The sequence below is a fragment of the Oncorhynchus keta genome, chromosome 28 (assembly GCF_023373465.1).
Source record: "Oncorhynchus keta strain PuntledgeMale-10-30-2019 chromosome 28, Oket_V2, whole genome shotgun sequence".
In the NCBI taxonomy this organism is placed as follows: Eukaryota; Metazoa; Chordata; class Actinopteri; order Salmoniformes; family Salmonidae; genus Oncorhynchus; species Oncorhynchus keta.
In genome coordinates this window covers 23,896,660-23,922,213 of record NC_068448.1, presented here as the reverse complement: position 1 = coordinate 23,922,213, position 25,554 = coordinate 23,896,660, and the positions used below count along the sequence as shown (strand labels likewise).

General features: G+C 40.7%; 2 protein-coding genes across 6 annotated transcripts in view; one reads left to right on the top strand and one right to left on the bottom strand.

Annotated features, from left to right (window-relative positions):
- The window catches only part of LOC118360878 (microphthalmia-associated transcription factor-like), a 37,537-nt gene extending 36,895 nt beyond the window's left edge, over positions 1-642 (bottom strand). For all 4 annotated transcript variants that reach the window (XM_035740389.2, XM_035740390.2, XM_052485169.1 and 1 more), the window contains exon 1: positions 415-642. In XM_035740389.2, coding sequence (XP_035596282.1) covers positions 415-521 — 107 coding nt within the window. In that variant the 5' untranslated portion in view covers positions 522-642. The remainder of the gene's footprint in view (positions 1-414) is intronic.
- Positions 643-6,138: 5,496 nt separating this feature from the next.
- The window catches only part of LOC118360877 (FERM domain-containing protein 4B-like), a 29,983-nt gene continuing 10,567 nt past the window's right edge, over positions 6,139-25,554 (top strand). Inside the window, exons 1-8 of one of the 2 annotated variants that reach the window (XM_035740386.2) lie at positions 6,139-6,372; positions 21,233-21,298; positions 21,441-21,535; positions 23,443-23,538; positions 23,740-23,824; positions 24,108-24,164; positions 24,258-24,280; positions 25,352-25,435. In XM_035740386.2, the coding sequence (XP_035596279.1) occupies positions 21,233-21,298; positions 21,441-21,535; positions 23,443-23,538; positions 23,740-23,824; positions 24,108-24,164; positions 24,258-24,280; positions 25,352-25,435 (506 nt within the window). In that variant the 5' untranslated portion in view covers positions 6,139-6,372. The remainder of the gene's footprint in view (positions 6,373-21,232; positions 21,299-21,440; positions 21,536-23,442; positions 23,539-23,739; positions 23,825-24,107; positions 24,165-24,257; positions 24,281-25,351; positions 25,436-25,554) is intronic. The other variant, XM_035740388.2, reaches the window with a different exon arrangement.

Here is a 25,554-nt window from a genome sequence, read left to right as displayed (position 1 = left end):
ACGTTCACCATGGAGTGGAGTTTAGCTCGCTATGGTAATCACAGTGAAGAAGACATCATAGTTTACTCCCTGGTATGGCTGATCAAAATCCACAAACAAACTATATTCTTCACAAGCTAATATTTGAGGTTGCATGTTAACAAGACAACACCCAAGTGTTGCATAACTAAATGTGCAATATAGAAGAGACATAAGGAATGGGAAGCAAACAAATCCCTCCTAGAAAGTCCTCAATAGGATAAGACATTTTGATATAGGATAACATCCCTGTGGAATCGCCTTCACTGGAAATAATATAATTATACCCACACAAAAAAAAACATTTCCACAATAATTAAAACTTTTGCAAACATCCCTCGAATATCAAATTCCTCTTTACCGCATTAAATAGCAGTGCACAGTCAAAACACCGACCTGTTTTTTTTCAAGGGCTGACTCTTCAATTCGTAATACGTTTTTGGTTCCTCTTGAAACTCTTCTCCAACCTCGAAGTCGGGAACTATACCCGATTCCGCTTGCATACTTGCGGCTGTCAACTTCTTGGCAATTTCAAATGATAAAGAAACGAACGATGTTATGGCCACCTCTCTAAAACACTCGCTGTAACAGCCACTAAAACGCAAACCCGTCTTGCTCCAAGACCCAGCGCGCAAACAACGCAAATACATATGAAGTTCTGTCGAACAGGGAATGACGCTCGTAGAAATGGGAGTTTGTGGTATGGAAAACTACAAGCACCATAAGCCACACGTTTTGGTGTATTGATCGGTCAATGTCAGCAGCTTTTTCATTGGTCGCAACATCCGATGGGATTTTACCACATTTTACCTTCAAATCTGCTGAGGTAAAATACCATAGCAGGATACATTGTTTCAATGTACAAATATCAGTATTCGTTCTTAAAAAGAATAGCCTTATTAACATCTCCTTCATTTTCACACATACCCTACTTTTCTTTCTATGAAAGGTAGGCAGGCTACAGTGTAACTACAACTATAAGCCTATTGTGCAACATTGTATACCTATAGTGTAATTACATTGGAACTACGATCCAACTACCATGTACAAGTCACATTGCAAACCATCAGATGAGTTGACTATTTCTAAATTTCGTAGACTACATAGCCGTGTTAATAGCATTGACCCAAATATTGATTATGTTTGAAAATATTTCAGGAAATCTCGTGTTTTATGTTTTTTTTTTATGATGGGAGAATAACATTGAGAAAATGTGATGTTAAAATGTGGGTAGGTTATGTATTATGTTTATTAATGTAGGTTATTATTATTATCTGAGCTTGTACCCTACTGCTCTCTAGCAATGGTACTGGAGTCTGAACATGAAGTTTCATTTACAACCAGTTAGGTATTGCGATAGCATAGTGTCACATTACATTACAGGCTGTACCGTGGAAAGGTTAAAAGCAAAAGCCAGATCACCACAGGCGACTCTCCTGTGCCTTGCAATCTGCACTGTCCCGGTTTAAAAGTCCCTTATTCTCCACCGGGCGGCAGTGTAAAGCTCGGACAATCATCATCACCTTTGAGTCTGCAGGTGACAAATAAAATAAAATATTATTTTATTTGTCACATGCTTTATAAACAACAGGTGTAGACGAACAGTGAAATGCTTACTGAGGGGCCCTTCCCAACAATGCATACAGAAAGAAAATATATAAATCATAGAAAAGTAAAACACATAATAATAAAAGTAATAATAAATACACAATGAGTAACAATAACTTGGTTATATACAGTACTGAGTTGATTTGCAGGGGTATGAAGTAAGGTAGATACTGTATGTACATATAACTAGGAATAGAGTGACCGATAATAAACAGTAGCAGCAGCTTATGTGTTGAGACAAAACAAGTTTGTGCAAAAAGGGCCAATGCAGATACTCCGGGTAGCTATTTGATTAACCTGCCTTGACAGAGCATGCAAGACATGCAAGTTCTAAATTTGCGTTTGTGTCATCCTGGTCAACTGGCTCACAGACCTACATTTCACCATGTGAAAAATCAACATACAAGCAAATGAATTCTAGGAATGCAAGAATCCACCGAGAACACCAGTCAAGGCAACAACATTCTTGAACTTGCAGTAGCTGCTCTCAATGACTGTGGTAGGCTACTATAAAAACATCATGCTCCAATGATTTCAGTGTACCCATCCTTTATTGATTCAACCTCTATTGATAGAATGGTTTAAGTAAATACAGTATGGTGTTGATTTTTCCTGTAGTCTTGCCTAGATTGTTACTGAAGAAGGGAATTATCTGGATAAACCCGTGCACAATGTTAACAGGGTGTTCATAGCAGATATGCCAAAAAGAACCTTAACTAAACTGCTTGTTAGCAATTTAACTTACACAATATTATGACAGCAATCCAGTTATATAGTTTATGCATCATAAATATCTAAACCACTCAGATGATTGGTGATGATGTTCTTGGCTGTGAGGAGGAGATATCCAGAGGACAGATGGTTTGGGGGAATCATAATGAGATCCTTATTCATTCATGTCTGATGAAACCCTAGAGCTGGGGGTTGGGGGGTTGGAATGGGGGGAATGAGGGGGTGGTACATTGTTTACAGTAGGCTGGAAGGCTTGACAAATTAATAGGCTACTGTCACGATCGTCGTATGGAGTAGACCAAAGCGCAGCGTGGTGTGAATGAAAAAAAAAACACGAAGTACACTAAACAAACAAACTAACGTGACTGCTATAGAAACACTGTGCTAACCTATAACATAGACAATAACCCACAAACCACAATACAAAACAGGCTACCTAAATATGGTTCCCAATCAGAGACAACGACAAACACCTGCCACTGATTGAGAACCATATCAGGCTAAAACACATAGAAACAGACTAACTAGACATGCAACATAGAATGCCCACTCATATCACACCCTGACCAAACAAAACATAGAAACAAACAACTCAAATAATGGTCAGAGTGTGACAGCTACAGAAAATGTACGTTTTAACCTTTTAAACCTTTTAAAATAAGACAACTGAAGAGTTTCAATCGAAAACGCTTTATGGGTGCTTCTACGGAAGTGGTGCAAATTGCACCCCAAAAAAACTATTTAAAAAAAAGTTTAAGTCTCCATCTTAGGACATTTATTTATATTATGATATTTTCTAATTCAATGGAATGGCTATAAACATATTGTTAAATTTATATAGTACATGGGCTGGGTGGGGTACAGGGGGGAGGAAACTGGAACGGAAAGGTGGAGAGTGATAAGTTTGGCTTGGGAGAGAGGGAAGGAAGGATTTATCTATGTTACAATGTACTTGTATTTATTTTTGTGACTTGCAAACCTGCTGTAAAATGAATTATTCCTTGTTTGCCGCCATTATAGGTAAGATCCCATGGTGGTTATTGGCGAGAGTGGAGAGGGGCTCTTTCCAAGGGATTGGGATGGGGTGGCTGATAGGGCATCAGACACTTCCTTGAAGTGCTGTATGTGTGGTGCCTTCACTCATCTCACTTCAGTCTTTTAACTCTTTTAACTCTTTAACACACATTAAAAGACTGTAGAATGAATGTACCTTAAGCCACACCCCTACAAATATCACCAGCATGGTAACTGGAAAGTATGGAAAGTACCTGGATGTGCATATGTTCCTTAGCCTTTGTACATGCACTCTCCAGCATGGCCAGATGGTGAGTAGTCGGTCTGCAAACATTTTGGAGAAAATGACTGAGCAAGTTGGTAAGTCATCATGTATTTTTGAGAAGTGTCACCACCAAACAATCTAATATATCCATAAATATGTAAAGTATGGTTGTGGGACTAAAATATATGTTTGCTGGGATGTACATCTGTCAAAATGAAAGATAGCTATGGGGATTCTTTAATGTCCAAAATATGTTCAAATTGACCAATAGTCACAACCAAAATAATTGACTACATAGAGTTATATAGAGGTCTCATCTTTGTATCTGTGTCATTATGGCGTTTGTGGCACCACTGGTAGCATGCGTGCCATGCTCTACCAACTGAGCTGCAGAGGACCACCATGTGGGTAGTGGACAAGTGCACACTTCGGGGAAAAAGTGTAGAGTATAGAGATGCATAGCCAGCTGGGGGGTTCCAACCCTCCAAGAGCCCAAACATTGACATCTATTTGGTCCAAACATAGATGTCTATAATGTGCTCTACAGTACTGTAATGTATTGTACTTTACTGTACTGTGCTCTACTGTATTGTGCTCTATTTAAAAAACAATATTTATGGGATTTAGTCATGTGAAAAAATATACATTTTATGAATATCGCTAGCTGCAACATAATACCACCATTTTTATGTCTCTGTGTCCAGTTTGAAAGAAGTTAGAGCTAGTGTCACAAGCCAATGATAACCAGTTCTAGCTGTTCCTGTTCAACCGGATCTGGGGAAGTAGAGAAAAGGCTTCATTGACTAAATCTCTTACTATTCCTTAAATATAGAGGAAATTACAGTCATTGCAACTAAATACAGGTTTTTTTCTGTTAAACACCTTAGTCTCAATGTCAACAGTGAGGTTACTCCAGGATGCTGGCCTTCGAGGCAGAGTTGCAAAGAAAAAGCCATATCTCAGACTGGTCAATAAAAAGAAAAGATTAAGATGGGCAAAAGAACACAGACACTGGACAGAGGAACTCTGCCTAGAAGGCCAGCATCCCGGAGTCGCCTCTTCACTGTTGACGTTGAGACTGGTGTTATGCGGGTGCTATTTAATGAAGCTGCCAGTTGAGGACTTGCATGGTGTCTGTTTCTCAAACTAGACACTCTAATGTACTTGTCCTCTTGCTCAGTTGTGCACCAGGGCCTCACACTCCTCTTTCTATTCTGGTTAGAGCCAGTTTGCGCTGTTCTGTGAAGGGAGTAGTACACGGCGTTGTACGAGATCTTCAGTTTCTTGGCAATTTTTGCATGGAATAGCCTTCATTTCTCAGAACAAGAATAGACTGACGAGTTTACGAAGAAAGTGCTATGTTTCTGGCCATTTTGAACCTGTAATCGAACCCACAAATGCTGATGCTCCAGATACTCAACTAGTCTAAAGAAGGCCAGTTTTATTGCTTCTTTAATCTGAACAAAAGTTTTCAGCTGTGCTAACATAATTGCAAAAGGGTTTTCTAAGGATCAGTTAGCCTTTTATAATGATAAACTTGGGTTAGCTAACACAACGTGCCAGTAGAACACAGGAGTGATGGTTGCTAATGATGGGCCTCTGTACACCTATGTAGATATTAATAGTCATTTACAACATTAACAATGTGCCATACTGTATTTCTGATCAATTTGATGTCTTTTAAAAACCAGAACATTTCTAAGTGACCCCAAACTTTTGAACGGTAGTGTATATATATTGAAACTGTCTAGCAAACGTATTAATTTTAAAATGTTGAAACCCTTTACCTCTCATTATCATTCACTAACATATAATGGAGGGTCCCTGGGTCCCTAATGGTCTTGGTCTTGAGACCACTCAAGACCATATTCATTTGGTTTTTAAATTATCATGGTCTCAACTCACTGTGTCTGGATCTTGGGACCAATGTCCTGGTAGAAATATTGGTCTTGGCTCCTGGATATTATCTTTAGTCTTTGGATACAAACCATAGGCAACCCAAAAAGATGGCAATGATCATTGGCTGATCACTCCCGACAATGAGATTATTTGATCTGGTTCTTCTTGGCAGCATGTTATAAACCACAAATTGCCTCAGGTTGCTTTCATGAGATTTACATTTGAGATGTTCTGAAATATAGAGCAGTTTATGTCACTTTAGTTCAATCCTATTAATTGTTGATGAATAGATTTTTTTTGAAGGCAATGGATGGGTAGGGTTTATGTCACAGCCAACACACAGTATTTTGGACCTGCATTAATTTATACAATGGCCACAATTGGCTACAATAATAATACTTATTTTAAAACCCTGATAGGCATGTAGATAGGTTTGCGATAATACATGGGTAGAAAACAATGGTATTCCGCATGGGTCTGCATCATGTCTAATTCTAAAACATTAACCTTTATTACCAGCAATGAGCATATTGTGACCCATTGTGTACAGTTCAGTACAGCCGCCGTAGCTGAGGACAGCGAGCGCTAAAATCTCCTTTCACGTAAATAACTGCGGGGTGAAGGCGTGGTGAGCGTGGAAGAAAGCAAGCGTGCGCGAGTAGCCCTAAGAGAGAAGGCTACTAATAGTTGACAGCGATACAGTTCACTGACTCTCTCCTCCTTTTGCTGAAAACGTAACAGGGATGCATTGAATGCGTTTCCAATATGCTGGGGGAGACCTATGTTAGATTCAAGAAACCAACCAGCTGAAATTAAAGGAAACGCCCAAAACGAAGGTAAGATTGTCCCATTACAACGTGACAATAAACGATAATGGTGAGAGTATTCTCTGAACTGTGCAGGGAACAAAGTATACCAGGTCATTCATGCATCGGAATGGGATCCCACTCGAAGGATCAATTAATTAACCGGCTTTATCATATCATTGTAGGCTTGGCTATCCTATTGTAATTGTATTATCAATATTGGCATCAGTGTTTTTTCTTTCAACAAAAGAATCATGCCAATTCATATACTTTTATTTAGCTTTTTCTGTAATCAGGGACTCATTTGACTGAAAATAACCATCAATGTACAGTACGTAGTAACCTAGTCATTGTTCCTACCCCATTGTGAAATACGTGTTCCTGTTAGCATACAACGTTTTAATGGGTCATTAGCCTACTGTATACAATTGGTAAATCATTTTCTGGAATAAACTAAAATATGTTTTTGATGATGAGATAAGACACATAATTCATTTGCATTCTGCCTGACACACCTTGCTATCCAGTCTAGTCTGCACTAAACAGCAGTGTATAGAAGGGATCGGTTAGGGACCGATGTGGACCGGGGTTTGGTCAGTGAGGAAGGATACAGTGCAGAAAGAAGGCTTCCTTACAGAAATTGGATTGGGTACATTAATATTAAGGCAATGATTATGTAGCTTTATTTACATAAAGTATATCTTTAGGATTAGGCAGTAAGCGGTAAGCGATTTCAATTCATATATAAGCATCAGAAACGAAGTCCAGTTGATTAATTAGCAACATAATTTTACTCTGCAAGTATACTGTCTATCCGTTTTACCGATCTGTTTTTGTTCATGCGGTGTATGTCCATGCTGTGTATGTCCATGCTGTGTATGTCCATGCTGTGTATGTCCATGCTGTGTATGCTACTTAGGCTACATGTGGATAGTCATAAAGAGTTGTGGATTATTTGCATCCTTTATTTTGCATTGTACGTTGTCAGTGACTGCTCTAAGGCAGCTAGCAGGCCCACTCCATAATTTTCATGAGAAACATGTCACCTGTGTACGAGCAGCCAAAGCAAACAGCAGCATACAGTATAATGTCCTGGTACAGGTGGCAGTGCCAGCTCTGGCCTGATGTTACCGATTGACTACGGAGTGAATTCGTTAAAACTATTTGAAAAAGTAAACTCAATTCTCAAAACTTTTTTTTTTACACTGTACAGATCTTGCAGTGAATAGAACAAAGAAAGAAGAGCAAAACCATCACTGATAGTGATGATAGTGTTGTCACTATTTGTCTACAAATTGTCACTATTTGTCATGTTCTCTGTGAGATTCAGGAAAATAAAGGCTTTTGACGTAGTTTTAGGCAGCCTGCATGGTAAACAGGAATTTCTAGTTTGATGGCTGTTTTTTTTAGAAATGGAAGTGGATGAACTTCACTATCCTGAGATTTATCCCGTTGTGATGGCCCCTGCCGTTGTTGGTCAGGATATCCTGTTGAAAACAGTATGGTGACTAATGCAAAACAGCACCACTGGAGATGGGGGGCATTGTTTAAAACCCATGACATAAAGCAATGACTGACCCCTTGAAACAAGCAACAGGGGTTATAACAAACAAGTGTTGTTTAAGTGGGTAACTAAATATACAGTAAACGGAAATAATACATTGTACCTTTAACAGTAAACATACACCATGTAGTCATATACTTCTGCTAGTTTACTGCCTCTACATATTTTCCTCTTGTGAGTGTACCTCAGTACATGAGAGATGGTTTGTGAGGCTGTTTGATGCTGGTGATGAGCAACACACCCCGACACTCAGTTGGAAGTTTTCCTTTCAGGAACCTTGACGTCTCCTGAGGATTTACATGAAACACTGTCTAAAGAGAGGATTCTTTTTGGAAAGGCTGGTTATCCTGCATTTATTCATAACCTGGAAGAGTTAAATATTGTTACGTTACATAAATACTGTTACAAGTCCATAGGTAGGGAAGTATACACATTCTATGAAACTGCATAAGTGTTATGTCAGTCTTCATCCTCAAGCAGTCATTGGTAATCACACACCTGTTCAACTCTATAACTCTACATACTCCAGATTATCGGCTCTTGCAAGTACATATTATAACTGATGATAGTAAATGCTCATTTTCAATCAAATTAATAGTGCTACATGTTACGATAATATTGTTTTGACAGCCAATGTTATCTTTTGATGATAGCATCTATAAATGCTTTGTGATTCGTAGTTCTGTTACCCACATCAAGCGTTGCAACATCATTAATATCCCAATCTCTACTCTGCTCTCAGTGACTGAGTGCCTCGCTCCTTCCCAAGGGCTCTGCAGAAAGTCACAACAGCTCCAGATAATACAACGTTGCAGTCCCTTTCAGTAGGCATGCAAACCTCTCACTACAGCACCTGCTTCTGACACCCTAAAGACAAACAGCTGTAGTGAAGGGATAGCAACAGTTACGGGTACTACTAATACTCTACTACTAATACTACACTACTACTATTACTCCAACAACCCCAACTAGTACCACAACTACTACTACTACTACTACTACCACTACTACTGCTGCTACTACTATTACTACCACTACTACTACTACTACTGCTACTAATACTACACTACTACTGTTACTCCAACAATTCCAACTAGTACTACAACTATTACTGCTACTACTATTACTACTACTACTACTTATACTACAACTACTACTACCACTACTACTACTACTACTACTACTGCTTATACTACAACTACTACTACCACTACCACTACTACTACTAATACCACTCCCACTCCTACTACTGCTACTACTGCTGCTACTACTGTTACTACCACTACTACTACTGCTACTACTACTACTACCACTACTACTTATAATACAACTACTCCTACCACTACCACCCCTACTACTACTACTACTACTACAACTGCTACTACTGCTGCTACTACTGCTACTACTACTACTATTACTACTACTACTACTACTGTTTATACTACAACTACTACTACCACTACAACTACTAATACCAATAGTATTACTTCTATTACTACTACCACTCCTACTACTACTGCTTCTACCGCTCCTACTACTACTACTACTACTACTACTACTACTACCACCACTACTACTACTACTACTACTACTACTGCTACTACTGCTGCTACTACTTTACTTCTACTCCTACTAGCCTACTATCTCTACTGCTACCTTAACCACTACTTAGTGCTAATACTTCCACTACTTCTGAAAATACTGCTACTACAGCTGTCATGATTAGACAACATAGACAGCATGGTTAGTGTGCAGTGCTGAGTGCTCTTTGATTGCAGTAGTTGCAAAACACCAGTTTCAACGTCAACAGTGAAGAGGCGACTCCGGGATGCTGGCATTCTAGGCAGAGTTGCAAAGAAAAAGCCAAATCTCAGACTGGCCAATAAAAATAAAATATTAAGATGTGCAAAAGAACACAGACACTAGACAGAGGAACACTGCCTAGAAGGCCAGCATCCCGGAGTCGCCTCTTCACTGTTGACGTTAAGACAGGTGTTTTGCGGGTACTATTTAATGAAGCTGCCAATTGAGGACTTGTCTGTTTCTCAAACTAGACACTCTAATGTTGGGCTGGGCTAGACAACCTGGACCCTCTCTTTCTAAAATGATCAGCCGAAATTGTTGCAACCTCTATTACTAGCCTGTTCAACCTCTCTTTTGTATCGTCCCACCGTACCTTTTCCGCCATGCAATCTAGTTTCCGAGCTGGTCATGGGTGCACCTCAGCCATGCTCAAGGTCCTAAACGATAACATAACCGCCATCGATAAAAGACAAATCTGTGCAGCCGTATTCATCGACCTGGCCAAGGCTTTCGACTCTGTCAATCACCACATTCTTATCGGCAGACTCAACAGCCTTCGTTTCTCAAATGACTGCCTCGCCTGGTTCACCAACTACTTCTCAGACAGAGATCAGTGTGTCAAATCGGAGGGCCTGTTGTCAGGACCTCTGGCAGTCTGTATGGGGGTACCACAGGGTTAAATTCTCAGGCCGACTCTTTTCTCTGTATACATCAATGATGTTGCTTTTGATGCTGGTGATTCTCTGATCCACCTCTACGCAGACGACACCATTCTGCATACTTATGGCCCTTCTTTGGACACTGTGTTAACTAACCTCCAGACAAGCTTCAATGTCATACAACTCTCCTTCAGTGGCCTCCAACTGCTCTTAAATACAAGTAAAACTAAATGCATGCTCTTCAACCGATCGCTGCCCACACCTGCCTGCCCGTCCAGCATCACTACTCTGGATGGTTCTGACATAATTTGTGGACAATTACAAATGCCTAGGTGTCTGGTTAGACTGTAAACTCTACTTCCAGACTCACATTAAGAATCTCCAATCCAAAATCAAATCTAGAATCGGCTTCCTATTTCGCAAAAAAAGCATCCTTCACTCATGCTGCCAAACATACCCTCGTAAAACTGACTATCCTACCGATCCTTGACATCGGCGATGTCATTTATAAAATAGCCTCCAACACTCTACTCAGCAAATTGGATGCAGTCTATCACAGTGCCATCCGTTTTGTCACCAAAGCCCCATATACTACCCACCACTGCGACCTGTATGCTCTCGTTGGCTGGCCCTCGCTTCATATTCGTTGCCAAACCCATTGGCTCCAGGTCATCTATAAGTCTTTGCTAAGTAAAGTGCCGCCTTATCTCAGCTCACTGGTCACTATAGCAGCACCCACTTGTAGCACGTGCTCCCACAGGTATACAGTGGGGCAAAAAAGTATTTAGTCAGCCACCAATTGTGCAAGTTCTCCCACTTAAAAAGATGAGAGAGGCCTGTAATTTTCATCATATGTACACTTCAACTATGACAGACAAAATGAGGGAAAAAAATCCAGAAAATCACATTGAAGGATTTTTAAAGAGTTTATTTGCAAATTATCGTGGAAAATAAGTATTTGGTCACCTACAAACATGCAAGATTTCTGTCTCTCACAGACCTGTAACTTCTTCTTTAAGAGGCTCCTCTGTCCTTCACTTGTTACCTGTATTAATGGCACCTGTTTGAACTTGTTATAAATATAAAAGACACCTGTCCACAACCTCAAACAGTCACACTCCAAACTCCACTATGGCCAAGACCAAAGAGCTGTCAAAGGACACCAGAAACCAAATTGTAGACCTGCACCAGGCTGGGAAGACTGAATCTGCAATAGGTAAGCAGCTTGGTTTGAAGAAATCAACTGTGGGAGCAATTATTAGGAAATGGAAGACATACAAGACCACTGATAATCTCCCTCGATCTGGGGCTCCATGCAAGATCTCACCCCGTGGGGTCAAAATGATCACAAGAACGGTGAGCAAAAATCCCAGAACCACACGGGGGGACCTAGTGAATGACCTGCAGAGAGCTACCATCAGTAACACACTACGCCGCCAGGGACTCAAATCCTGCAGTGCCAGACGTGTCCCCCTGCTTAAGCCAGTACATGTCCAGGCCCGTCTGAAGTTTGCTAGAGAGCATTTGGATGAAGAAGAAGAAGAAGATTGGGAGAATGTCATATAGTCAGATGAAACCAAAATATAACTTTTTGGTAAAAACTCAACTCGTCGTGTTTGGAGGACAAAGAATGCTGAGTTGCATCCAAAGAACACCATACCTACTGTTTTTCTGCAAAGGGACTGATAAAGGAAAGAATGAATGGGGCCATGTATCGTGAGATTTTGAGTGAAAACCTCCTTCCATCAGCAAGGGCATTGAAGATGAAACGTGGCTGGGTCTTTCAGCATGACAATGATCCCAAACACAATGAAGGAGTGGCTTCGTAAGAAGCATTTCAAGGTCCTGGAGTGGCCTAGCCAGTCTCCAGATCTCAACCCCATAGAAAATCTTTGGAGGGAGTTGAAAGTCCGTGTTTCCCAGCAACAGCCCCAAAACATCACTGCTCTAGAGGAGATTTGCATGGAGGAATGGGCCAAAATACCAGCAACAGTGTGTGAAAACCTTGTGAAGACTTACAGAAAACGTTTGACCTCTGTCATTGCCAACAAAGGGTATATAACAAAGTATTGAGATAAAAAAAAATGTTTTTGACCAAATACTTATTTTCCACCATAATTTGCAAATAAATTCACTAAAAATCATACAATGTGATTTTCTGGATTGTTTTTCTCATTTTGTCTGTCATAGTTGAAGTCTACCTATGATGAATATTACAGGCCTCTCTCATCTTTTTAAGTGGGAGAACTTGCACAATTGGTGGCTGACTACATACTTTTTTGCCCCACTGTATTTCACTGGTCATCCCCAAAGCCTATTCCTCCTTTGGCCGCCTTTCCTTCCAGGTCTCTACTGACAATGACTGGAACGAACTGCAAAAATCACTGAAGCTGGAGACTCATATCTCCCTCACTAACTTTAAGCATCAGCTGTCAGAGCAGCTCACAGACCACTGCATCTGTACATAGCCCATCTGTAAATAGCCCATCCAACTACCTCATCCCCATACTCCCTCACGACGCCAGGACAGCGGAGTCAATCACCACCTTCCGGAGACACCTGAAACCCCACCTCTTTAAGGAATACCTAGGATAGGATAAGTAATCCTTCTCACCCCCCTCCCCCCCCTAAAAGATTTAGATGCACTATTGTAAAGTGGCTGTTCCACTGGATGTCATAAGGTGAATGCACCAATTTGTAAGTCGCTCTGGATAAGAGCGTCTGCTAAATGACTTAAATGTAATGTAAATGTGAATATTGTTATTTATATTTTGCTCCTTTGCACCCCAGTATCTCTACTTTCACATGCATCTTCTGCACATCTATCACTCCAGTGTTTAATTGCTAAATTGTAATTACGCCTCCAACTCAATCATCAAGTTTGTGGACGACACAACAGTGGTAGGCTTGATTACCAACAACGACGAGACGACGAGACGGCCTACAGGGAGGAGGTGAGGGCCCTCGGAGTGTGGTGTCAGGAAAATAACCTCACACTCAACGTCAACAAAACTAAGGAGATGATTGTGGACTTCAGGAAACAGCAGAGGGAACACCCCCCCTATCCACATCGATGGAACAGTAGTGGAGAGGGTAGTAAGTTTTAAGTTCCTCGGCGTACACATCACAGACAAACTGAATTGGTCCACCCACACAGACAGCACCGTGAAGAAGGCGCAGCAGCGCCTCTTCAACCTCAGGAGGCTGAAGAAATTCGGCTTGTCACCAAAAGCACTCACAAACTTCTACAGATGCACAATCGAGAGCATCCTGTCGGGCTGTATCACCGCCTGGTACGGCAACTGCTCCGCCCACAACCGTAAGGCTCTCCAGAGGGTAGTGAGGTCTGCACAACGCATCACCGGGGGCAAACTACCTGCCCTCCAGGACACCTACACCACCCGATGTCACAGGAAGGCCATAAAGATCATCAAGGACAGCAACCACCCGAGCCACTGCCTGTTCACCTCGCTATCATCCAGAAGGCGAGGTCAGTACAGGTGCATCAAAGCTGGGACCGAGAGACTGAAAAACAGCTTCTATCTCAAGGCCATCAGACTGTTAAACAGCCACCACTAACATTGAGTGGCTGCTGCCAACACACTGACTCAACTCCAGCCACTTCAATAATGGGAATTGATGGGAAATGATGTAAAATATATCACTAGCCACTTTAAACAATGCTACCTAATATAATGTTTACATACCCTACATTATTCATCTCATACAGTATGTATACGTATATACTGTACTCTATATCATCTACTGCATCCTTATGTAATACATGTATCACTAGCCACTTTAACTATGCCACTTTGTTTACATACTCATCTCATATGTATATACTGCACTCAATACCATCTACTGTATCTTGCCTATGCCGCTCTGTACCATCACTCATTCATATATCTTTATGTACATATTCTTTATCCACTTACACTTGTGTCTATAAGGTAGTAGTTTTGGAATTGTTAGCTGGATTACTTGTTGGTTATTACTGCATTGTCGGAACTAGAAGCACAAGCATTTCGCTACACTCACACTAATATCTGCTAACCATGTGTATGTGACAAATAAAATTAGATTTGATTTGATTTCGCCACTATGGCCTATTTATTGCCTTACCTCCGTTATCTTACCTCATTTGCACACAATGTATATAGATTTTTCCCCTATTGTGTTATTGACTGTACGTTTGTTTATTCCATGTGTAACTCTGTGTTGTTGTTTGTGTCACACTGCTTTGCTTTATCTAGGCCAGGTCACAGTTGTAACTGAGAACTTGTTCTCAACTGGCCTTCGTTCAAATAGCCTTCATTTCACAGAACAAGAATAAACTGATGAGTTTCAGAAGAAAGTGCTATGTTTCTAGCCATTTTGAGCTTGTATGTCACATTCTGAGCATAGTTCTTTTGTGTTTTCCTTGTTTTAGTGTTGGTCAGGATGTGAGCTGGGTGGGCATTCTATGTTGGATGTCTAGTTTGTCTTTTCTGTGTTTGGCCTGATATGGTTCTCAATCAGAGGCAGGTGTTAGTCGTTGTCTCTGCCAGTCAGCCAGGATCCTCCAGAGCCGCCAGTCAGCCAGGATCCGCCAGAGCCGCCAGTCCGCTTCTTACGACGATCGTGACACTGTAATCGAACCCACAAATGCTGATGCTCCAGATACTCAACTAGACTAAAGAAGGCCAGTTTTATTGCTTCTTTAATCAGAACAACATTTTCAGCTGCGCTAACATAATTGCAAAAGGGTTTTCTAATGATCAATTAGCCTTTTAAAATCATTAACTTGGATTAGTTAACACAATGTGCCATTGGAACACAGGAGTGATGGTTGCTGATAATGGGCCTCTGAACTCCTATGTAGATATTTCATTTAAAAAATCAGCAGTTTCCAGCTAGATGAAGGCCATGGTCATTATATTTTACCAATGACTAAATTTGGAGAAATCAGATAGTAGAATGATGGTAGAATTCCAAACACCACTCCTATCAACTCACTGCCTCAGGATCCCAGAAGGCGCTAAGCCTGGGGGAACAGGTGTCCCAGCCTCCCCTCAAATACTGCTGCTCTGTGTAGCCTTACCTAGAGGTTAGCTATGGTGCTGGAGGTCATGACCAGTCATCAGCAGAAGTCAAAGATGCAAGTTACAAGTTGCTTTTGGGTCATTTCCTTCCCAAGCAACCAACAAGTGGTCTCGTGTCACAACACCGGAGAGGTTTTGTGGTGCCCTAGCTGAAAAGAGTGTTGTGACTGAATGGAAAACTACTTGATTACATTGAGGTCACCTTGGCTTGATAGAATTGGAGCTGCGTATCCTGTTTAGTAGGCTGTTTACAGACACCTGAAATCACAGGAAGACATTGTTTTGGCTGCTTAAGAGTATTTGGTTTTCTTTTGGAGTGGGAACCCTGATGTTAACCCGTTCAGTTTCTAATGAGTTTTTACTGAACTAAAGTTGTCAAATCCACCCTTGACACATCAAGGCAAATTACCACAAAAACATAGACTAAGACTTATAGATTGCTTTGCAGTATGACTCCAGGAAATGTCAACCTGATCATGGAAATGTGTATCAAGGAATCAAGAGATAATTTAGCCCTGCGTCACAGTACATGTCTAAACCATGTGCAGAGGACAAGTATATAAGTCTAAAGAGCAGACGTGGGCTGGCGTGCGAGACCAGGTTTCATCAATAATGCATGAAGCCAGGAAACCGAGATAAGAGGAGGTGCAGCCAGGCCATGATGACAAAACCAGCCGTTTCATGTGATTTACTGCCGTCACACCTGGTATGTACTTCTAAAACAGGTCTAAATCAAAATGTACAAGCAACCGGAAAAATATGAATGGATTGTTTTTGACCGGAAGACACACCTCTTCCGGTCAAAAACAATCCATACCTTTTTTGGGGGGTTGCTTGTACATTTTTATTTAGACCTTTCTTGGAAGTACATGCTGGTTGTGACAGCAGTAAATGAGGATAGTTGCAGGCATATTTGGTGTGTAAAGAACTTATTTTAACATTATAACGCTTGCAGAGCTGTCTAATGGGAAGATGAATGGAAGCTTTCTGGGCAGAGAGGAGATCTCGTCATAGTCATCGTCACTTTTGCCCAGATACTGGTTCATGCAACAATATGCCTGAATACTTAGCCTGTCATTAAACCTCATCATCATTGTCACGTAGTCTATAATCATTACAAACTGCCATGTGAAAGTGCCATCGTTGATAACGTTATGTGAAGCAAGACATTTATGATGACATATATGCAAGCCAAGCATTATAAGAGGGTAATGTTTAGATCCACTTAACACAGTTGGTATTAGTGCAGAGGGCCAGGGCCAATCCGTAACAGGCCATCCATGACAAGCTCTCCATATCACCCAGGCCCCTATGCCCTATTCCTTATAGTCCCATGCCCATTGCCTGTGGCCCACTTCTCAGACAGCAGTCAGGCTCCAAAAACACAGAAAGCCTTTACACTTCTTTTAACATGTCCCGCTACATCTCTGCCACGTGGGATTAATTGCATGTCTGAAGGCAAGTGGTGTTTTCTTGAGAGCTGTTGAATGTAATGTGTTTGGATGACTAAGCAGTGTCAGTGGTCTTGGATAAACACAACACTGGAAAACTGGAATCAGTATTCCAGTCAATAAATCAATATCATTATCATCTCATGCATTAGCATAAATTGACTTTATGTGGTTATACGTGCAAATATTATTGCTACAGTATGTACAGGCTGAATATCAACGGGACTTGATATGAGGATGGGTTGGCTATAAACATGCTTAAAGAAAAGTAAAAATAGAATTTAGAAGTGACATAGAAGTTAGCGTTTAGCTCCTAGATCTGTGCATCTGGAAAAGCTTGTGGAAAGCTCTGTCCAGAGTGATAAAAATAGATCATGTTGAGAGGATTTTACATTTCCCACTGTCCAAATGTTAAATGTGGGAAAACCAATCACAAAACGCTCATTCAATTAAATTGGCTGATACTCTAAGAACACATTGGAAATGAATCCTCACATCTTCATGCACATGAGGGCCTTAAGTAAGAAACATTTTCTTGACATTTTCTGCCCCACATAGAATACTCACTGTAGTGACAAATCACCATGACACATTTTCAGAATTAGATGGAATAGCTACAACTGTCCGGCTCCTGGCAGCTAGTTCTGCAATCTGCACACATTAAAGCATGATGGCATTGTCATCACAAATACTCTAGACATCCTGCTGCTATAATACTGGCATAACAATGTCAGTGCACTGTGACAAATACTGTAGGTCTCTGTGAGAGACATGCAGTCATGCAGAATTAATTGGATCCAATGAATGTGGATATTTAACATTATATCATATTTTTTTAAATTGATCACATTGTCAGTGTTACAGAGCCTTTAAATCAGACCCCTTAATTGAATGATTGTTAATTGACATAATTAACAGAGGGTGATTTGTTAATTATGACATTCCTATCCGAACTGCTTCAACTCCCAGCCTTTCGTCCAAAGCCAAATAGAGACATTCAATCTCCATCTCTACCATCTCAATTTAAATTAGTTGGTTGTTGGTTTAGCTTTTTAGGCTCTTTGAGATTATTTTATGTAATGAAAAGCGCTATACAAAATGTATTATTAGATTTGTCTGAGACAGAGGCGGTATTACTGTCTGGTATCCAACACCTCGGTTTCCATAATGCTCTATGTTTCATAGAGCATAAATGATTTGGCTACAATAGGAGTCACCTGCACCACGTCTCCTGGCTGACCCATTTTCCCTCAGGCTTAGCAGAAGCAGTGCTCTGAAAGAAAAGTCTGTAGTCTAGCATGTGACCCAGACGTGCCTTACCTCAATGGGTTAGCAGCACATATCAATGATATTGTTACGCAAACCAACCCAGCCAGACTTGGGTTTGGTAGGTATCAGGCGTTGCAGAGCAGGGACAGCCAAGCCAAAGCCCGGCTGGGTGTTAGCTAGCGTGCAGTATGGACCAGCTGTTGGTCAGAGGTGCTCGCTTTGTGCTGGTTGTCAGTGTGTGGATCTTGAGGAAGAAGGGCTACATGCTAGGGATGATGAGCTCTGGACAGGGATGTGTTCAGACGTGTGTCCTCCCAGGGGAACTCTACCAGGTACAGCAGCACTTTATAGATCAGTAGGACTTCATCTGTCATTTACAGTATAGGGCTGTTAAGAGGACAGGGCTGGTGGAGGTGTGTGTCTTTGCCTGCTTTAGTGTTACCTGTAATATGTGATCTTGAGAATGTTTTGCAGCCATTGCAGGTTGTATATTTGATATTTTAGCACTTCATGCCATAATTTGGTGGACACAGATTAGAGTCAGGTGTGGTGTTGATTGTTTTTGGAGTATGTGTATGTATTTTACGTTTTTAAGTGCTACAGAAGGCTTTTGGGGGAAGAGTGGGGTAAGGTGAGCCAAAGGGGTAAGTTGAGCCACCCTTATTTCTATGAAACCATACAAAAAATGTATAATTTGCTCAATATTTAGGTAGATGTCATCATTTCATGGAGTCTGTGAAGGAAGAAATCACATGAAAAAAGTGGTAGAAAGTTAGGTCCAAAAAAATTGATTTTCACCAAGTCAAATGAATTTATTGTGTTAGAGGGTTCATGATGCTTGTATCTAAACCAAAGTAGATAATTTTTAAATGGCTGTAAACCTCAGTTGGGGTTTCTATAAGCTTCAGTATGAAGTTCTAAACCTAGCATGAAAGTGCATCCTTGTAGCTGTGTGGGCTAATATAGTCAAAACGTTTAGGGATAAATTGAGACAATAGCCATGGGGTAAGTTAAGCCAACGAGCCCATGGCAAGTTGAGTGTGTTTTCTTCACAGGCGTAATGCAAGGCATTTTTTCGATTGGATATGAGGCAACAACAGGGCCTGGCCTATGTAAAAAAAAAGTACAGAGTGTTTGATAGTTGTTAAGCCTATGTTAAAAGATGCTTCAAAGGATTAAAAGACAAAAAAAGTGATGATTTAGTGATTTAGTTTAATTGTGTTTTGGAAATAAAGATAGACATGTTTTTTAAAAGGTAGTGCTAATATTTCATTCAGTACTGAAATCTGCTTAAGGATCCGTCCCTTTTTTTCAAATTTTCACCTAAAATGACATACCCAAATCTAACTGCCTATAGCTCAGGACCTGAAGCAAGGATATGGTATTCTTGATATCATTTGAATGGAAACACTTTGACATTTCTGGAAATGTTAAATTAATGTAGGAGAATATAACACATTAGATCTAGTAAAAGATAATACAAACATATTGTTTGTACCATCATCTTTGAAATGCAACAGAAAGGCCATAATGTATTATTTCAGCCCAGGCGCAATTTAGATTTTGACCACGAGAGCAGCAGTGTATGTGCAACGTTTTAGAATGATCCAATGAACCATTGTATTTCTGTTCAACATTTTATATCAAGACTGCCCAAATGTGCCTAATTGGTTTATTAATACATTTTCAAGTTCATAACTGTGCACTCTCCTAAAACAATAGCATGGTATTATTTCACTGTAATATCTACTGTAAATTGGATAGTGAAGTTAGATTAACAAGAATTCAAGCTTTCTGCCAATATCAAATATGTCTATGTCCTTGGAAATGTTATTGTTAATTACAACCTCATGCTAATCACATTAGCCTAGGTTAGCTCAACCGTTCCGCATTGGAGCCACCAATCCTGTAGAGGTTTTAACTTACCCTGACCTGCGGCTCAACTTACCCAAAACCCGGTGTAATTTGTGCCAAGAGACCACTTTTTTTTAGATAAGCTATGTTTTCAAAACTGAAATGTACATGAATTCTGATTAGTTTTAGGGATACACAACATATTGAAATACATGTACATATCTTTGTTGGAAGGAATACTATGTTTCCCTTGATGGAGTGATGCTGAATGTAAAACATCTCAACTTACCCCACTCTCCCCTACAGAATTACTTAAAAACCTTCAGAACAACAAATCCTCTTTGGGTTACTTTAGTGCTAAATCCATGAGACAATGGAGTCCTTGTAATTAAAAACAACATCAGTTATTATTTCCTGAACGTGATTAAGCTCTCTATCCTGTGCATTGACTTTGTTAAAAAGAAAGCCCTGTGCCTCCTGAGTGGTGCAGCAGTCTTAAGGCATTGCACCGCAGTGCGTGAGGCGTCACTACAGACCCGTGTTCGATCCCAGGCAGTGTCGCAGCTGGCTGCGACTGGCAGCTGGCCGCGACTGGGAGACCCATGAAGCGGGGCGTACAATTGGCCCAGCGCTGTCCGGGTTAGGGGAGGGTTTGGCTGGCCGGGATGTCCTTGTCCCATCACACTCTAGAGACTCCTTGTGGCGAGCAGGGTGCACGCACGCTGACTTCAGTTGCCAGCTGTGGCCAATTCCTTTGTAGATGCACTGTGGCCAATTGCTTTGTAGCTGCACTGTGGCCAATTCCTTTGTAGCCGCACATTGGTGCGGCTGGCTTCTGGGTTAAGTGAACAGTGTGTCAAGAAAGAGTGCAGCTTGGCAGGGTCATGTTTCGGAGGACGCATGGCTCTCAACCTTCGCCTCTCTCGAGTCCGTACGGGAGTTGCAGCGATGGGACAAGACTGTAACTACCAATTGGATATCATGAAATTGGGGAGAAAAGGGGTAAATATAAGGTTTTACAAAAAGAAAGAAAGCCTTGGCTGATGTTTGATTATGGTCTATTTGTATTGACTGAGACAAGATTTCTACACAACTGAAATGTCCTACAATTGGCATTAATTGCATTTGCATCTAAGCAGGGTTGGTGTTGATTGACAGTATGAACAAGTCCAATACTCAGCATTTACTTCCTGTACTCCATTGTAGATGACGGAGGGGAGACTCTGCCAGGTTCATCTCCTTGACAACAGGAAACTTGATCTGCTGGTTCAGGTACAATATATTAAATCATTTTATGAGATTATTGTAACAGTACTTTAGTTTCCAATGAATTTCAAATAATTTGGACCAAAAATGATAATGCCCTCAAATAGATAGGCCTAATGCCCTCTTCAAACAATTTCCTATTCCACAGCCCAAGCTGTTGTCCCGTGAACTGCTAGATCTGGTGTCCTCCCATTTTAACCTCAAAGAGAAGGAATATTTCGGCCTAACATTTGTTGATGACAGGTAAGACACTGCTTATTTTGTAAGTATATGGGTGTTAGAGCATACTGTGTGTGTGTGTGTGTGTGTGTGTGTGTGTGTGTGTGTGTGTGTGTGTGTGTGTGTGTGTGTGTGTGTGTGTGTGTGTGTGTGTGTGTGTGTGTGTGTGTGTGTGTGTGTGTGTGTGTGTGTGTGTGTGTTTGCGAGCGCTCAGTGGTGGTCTTGGCTATTTAAGATTAGGGAGGACAATTAAACATTTTATGAGCATATTTCTATTACAGCATATTGGATGACTGTCATTCATATTCCATTCACAATGTAATAACATTGATAGGTTTAGGCTACTACATGATACCGTATTTTTCCCTATACCCATCATGAGGTTGCTACAAACTAGCCTATGAATGAAAGTTCATAACGTAGGTGCACAGGTCGAGAGACAAATTTGAGTAATCAAGGTGACAGACCAAATACCGTCATCTAGCTGATCTAGAGTGTAATCATTAGTCCAACTATCACGGCTCAGGAAAAGACCCAGATGCAGAGTGTTCAAATAACGGACATTTATTATTTAAACAGGGGGCAGGCAAAGGACAGGTTAAGGGCAGGCAGGGGTCGGTAGTCCAGGGCAGAGTCCAAAAGGTACAGAGCGGCAGGCAGACTCGGTAAGGGCAGGCAGAATGATTTAAAAAATGGAAAACTAGAAAACGGGCTCAACGAAACAGGAGTAAGAAAAACACCCTGGTAGGCTTGACAAGACGAACTGGCAACAGACAAACAGAGAACACAGGTATAAATGCACAGGGGATAATGGGGAAGATGGGCGTCACCTGGAGGGGGGTGGAGACAAGCACAAAGACAGCTGAAACTGATCAGGGTGTGACACCAACAGTTGCAAACAAGAGTTTCTATTGGACAAATTCAGGTAGGTTTATCCCCGTTTCGTTCTGTGTGGTTCCTTTTAAGAAAAGTTTTTCGATGGAATGAATCGGTGGAATGAATACACCCTTGATCACTAGAGCTAGAGCATTAAGTTAACTCATTACGATCACACAGTACTGTGTACAGCAAGCAGTTTAGCAGTTACACCGGCGGGCCCGGGTGGCAATAAATTAATAAAATTAATAAAACCGAGCTTACCTTGACCTTGAGTTCTATTGTTGGATAGCCTTAGCTAGCTAACAAAAATAAATGGCAGTCCTCTCTGTTTGAGCCTGGTGTTTGAGTAGGCTAAATTAGCTAGCTGCATTAGCTAGCTAAGTAAGTGAAAGTAAAAGTTTAAAAAAAATACAATGAAATCTCTCTCTCTCTCTCTCTCTCTCTGGTGCTTCCCTTAATTTTTAAAGAAATAAATGAGTTAAAAACTGTTCAACTATTGTCTTTCTCTCTCTTTGAGTCAACTACTAACCACATTTTAGCATTGCAGTGCTAGCTAGCTGTAGATTATGCTTTCATTACTAGATTCATTCTCTGAATCTTTGATTGGGTGGAAAACACGTCAGTTCATGCTGCAAGAGCTCTGATAGGTTGGAGGATGACCTCCGGAAGTCGTCATAATTATTGTGCAAGTCTGTGGAAGGGGGTGAGAACCATGGGCCTCATAGGTTTTGTATTGAAGTCAATGCACACAGAAAATAGCTGTCCCCCGGCTACACCATGGTGCTACCCCAGAGAGTGCTGTTGAGGCTACTGTAACCTTCATTAAAAACAGTGTGTTTTAATTAAAAACAGTGTGTTTTAATCACACGTTAATATATTGCCGAGAATATATTTAGTATATATTTTATCTATTGACATTTTTTGGGAAATTCACTGAGTAGGATGGTCCTTCCCTTCCTCCCATGAGTATCCTCCACTGATAAATGTATGCTGGTATGCTTCTTACCAGTCCTGTTTGTTTACTAAACAATTTTCTTCATTGTCTCTTGTAGTGGCCAGTGTAAATACTTGCAGTTGGACCGAAGAGTTCTAGAACATGACTTTTCTAAGAGGGCTACTGGGCCTATTGCCCTCAACTTCCTGGTCAGGTAGTTATTGCACCAGGTCCATATCTGTACCACATATATCCTGTTATTGGTTTAAGATGATAATGACGGCAGTAGTTTTATTACATTAGGGAATATCTAGTAGTGGGTGATGAGATGTCTTACTGATTATGCATGGAATATGTACTTTAGAATCAAATTTAACAAATAGTCTTTGAAACGTCTTTGTACGTATCCCTGCAGGTTTTACATCGAGAGTATAACACTGCTGAAAGACAACACAACGGTGGAATTATTCTTCCTAAATGCAAAAGTTGCCGTCTACAATGTAAGCTACTTATCTTATTCTGTTGTGTGTTGAGATAAATGGTGATTCACCATTTCATTGTCCCTCTTTATAAACCACCAAACCTCAGTGGCCGTGAGACACTGTTTTGTTGGAATGAGATGAGACAGTCAGAAAGAGTAGATTGCTGTTTAGTCGAAAATAATTATATTTTGATGAATATGTGTTAGTCATAGGAACAGAGCTCAGATACAGACATCTGCAAAGTGTCTCAGCAGCCCATAAGTACATTAACACATTTATGATGATGCTTTATTTCTTACAGGGGGATATAGAGGTGGAAAGTGAGAATGTATTCAAATTAGCAGCAAACGCCTTGCAGGTTAGTTTCTTATTTGCTTGGAATTTGTACTGTATATTAATTGGCCACTCTAAAGCATACATCTTCTGACATGCTGTTTTTATATCAATTCAGGAAGCAAAGGGGAATTACTCAAGGTAAGGACATATATTCCAATGAGTATCGAACACAACAGCTACCTAAGCAACAAGACAACATCACACATTTAGCAAAGACTTTAAATATTGGAGCTGGTTTTCCAGACAAAACAGTAAAATCAATGACAGCGAAGGCAGTTATAAGAGGGAAGGCAGAGATGTTGTGTATTGTGAGACCTGCCACGATGTGTTGAAACCTCACACAGGCCTTCAAATGAGTATCATACCACTGACAGCTCGGCCAAGGCTACTACAGTCTGCAGGGCTGCATTCTAACATCAAAGCTCTACCACTTTTAATAAAGCGTCTATTGCAGGAGCAGCATCCTCTTACTGTCAGGGAGCATTCAATTGGAACCATACTGTAGACAGAGAATTATGGAACACTGTGGATCTTTGTCTGCATTCAAACCTGTCTCATTCCAAATTAACATAAATTACAGTGGTTAGATGGCCAGAGAATGGAGCTTCAGTTAGTTCATTATGAAGAACCTTCCTCTGCATGTGACTGTGCACCTGGAACATGTCTGCCAATGAGGTTTCTGCACCTGTTGGTCAGGTCAGACAGTCTGACTAAATAGGGGTGATATCCTTTAGCAGCTCATTCCAAGTTGTTTGTACTTTAGAAGACCTTATTGCACTGGTTTCTCTACATCATTTCTGTATGGTCATTTGCTTACTGTTATGTACATAATATTATTTAAAGGCCTGGTGCAGGCAAAAACATGATTATGCTGTGTTTTATATACATTTCCACACTATGATATTTTGGTGGGATGGAGTTTTGGCCTACCTGGTGAAATCACCAGGTGATACATTAGAAAGCTAGTTTTCAGTGTTCCCCTCCCCACAGACCACTCCCAGGCAGTCCTAGTAAAAGTCTTGCTTGAGAAATGTTCTTTGCTATGAGGCTATTTTTGTTTCTTTTGGAGAGAAAAAATTATGAAAACAATCACAGTAAGGTACTTAACTGTTACACAGATACTATTTGATATTGAGATAAAAACGGCTGCATTGGGCCGACAGTATATTGTATTTCACTATCCACATTCTGTTTTATCATTATTATCAGTGATGAAACCACCAGAATGGATCTGAAGAAGCTCCCAACTCTTCCCAACAAGGTGCTAAAGGAGCACCCATCACTTACATACTGGTAAAATAACCTTGAATATAATGTGCATCCTTAGCAACGTTTTAGTTTACAAAACTGCTCAATAAAAATTGTTGCAAAAGAAATGTTGTAGCAGACAATGATTTAGGATGTATGATTCA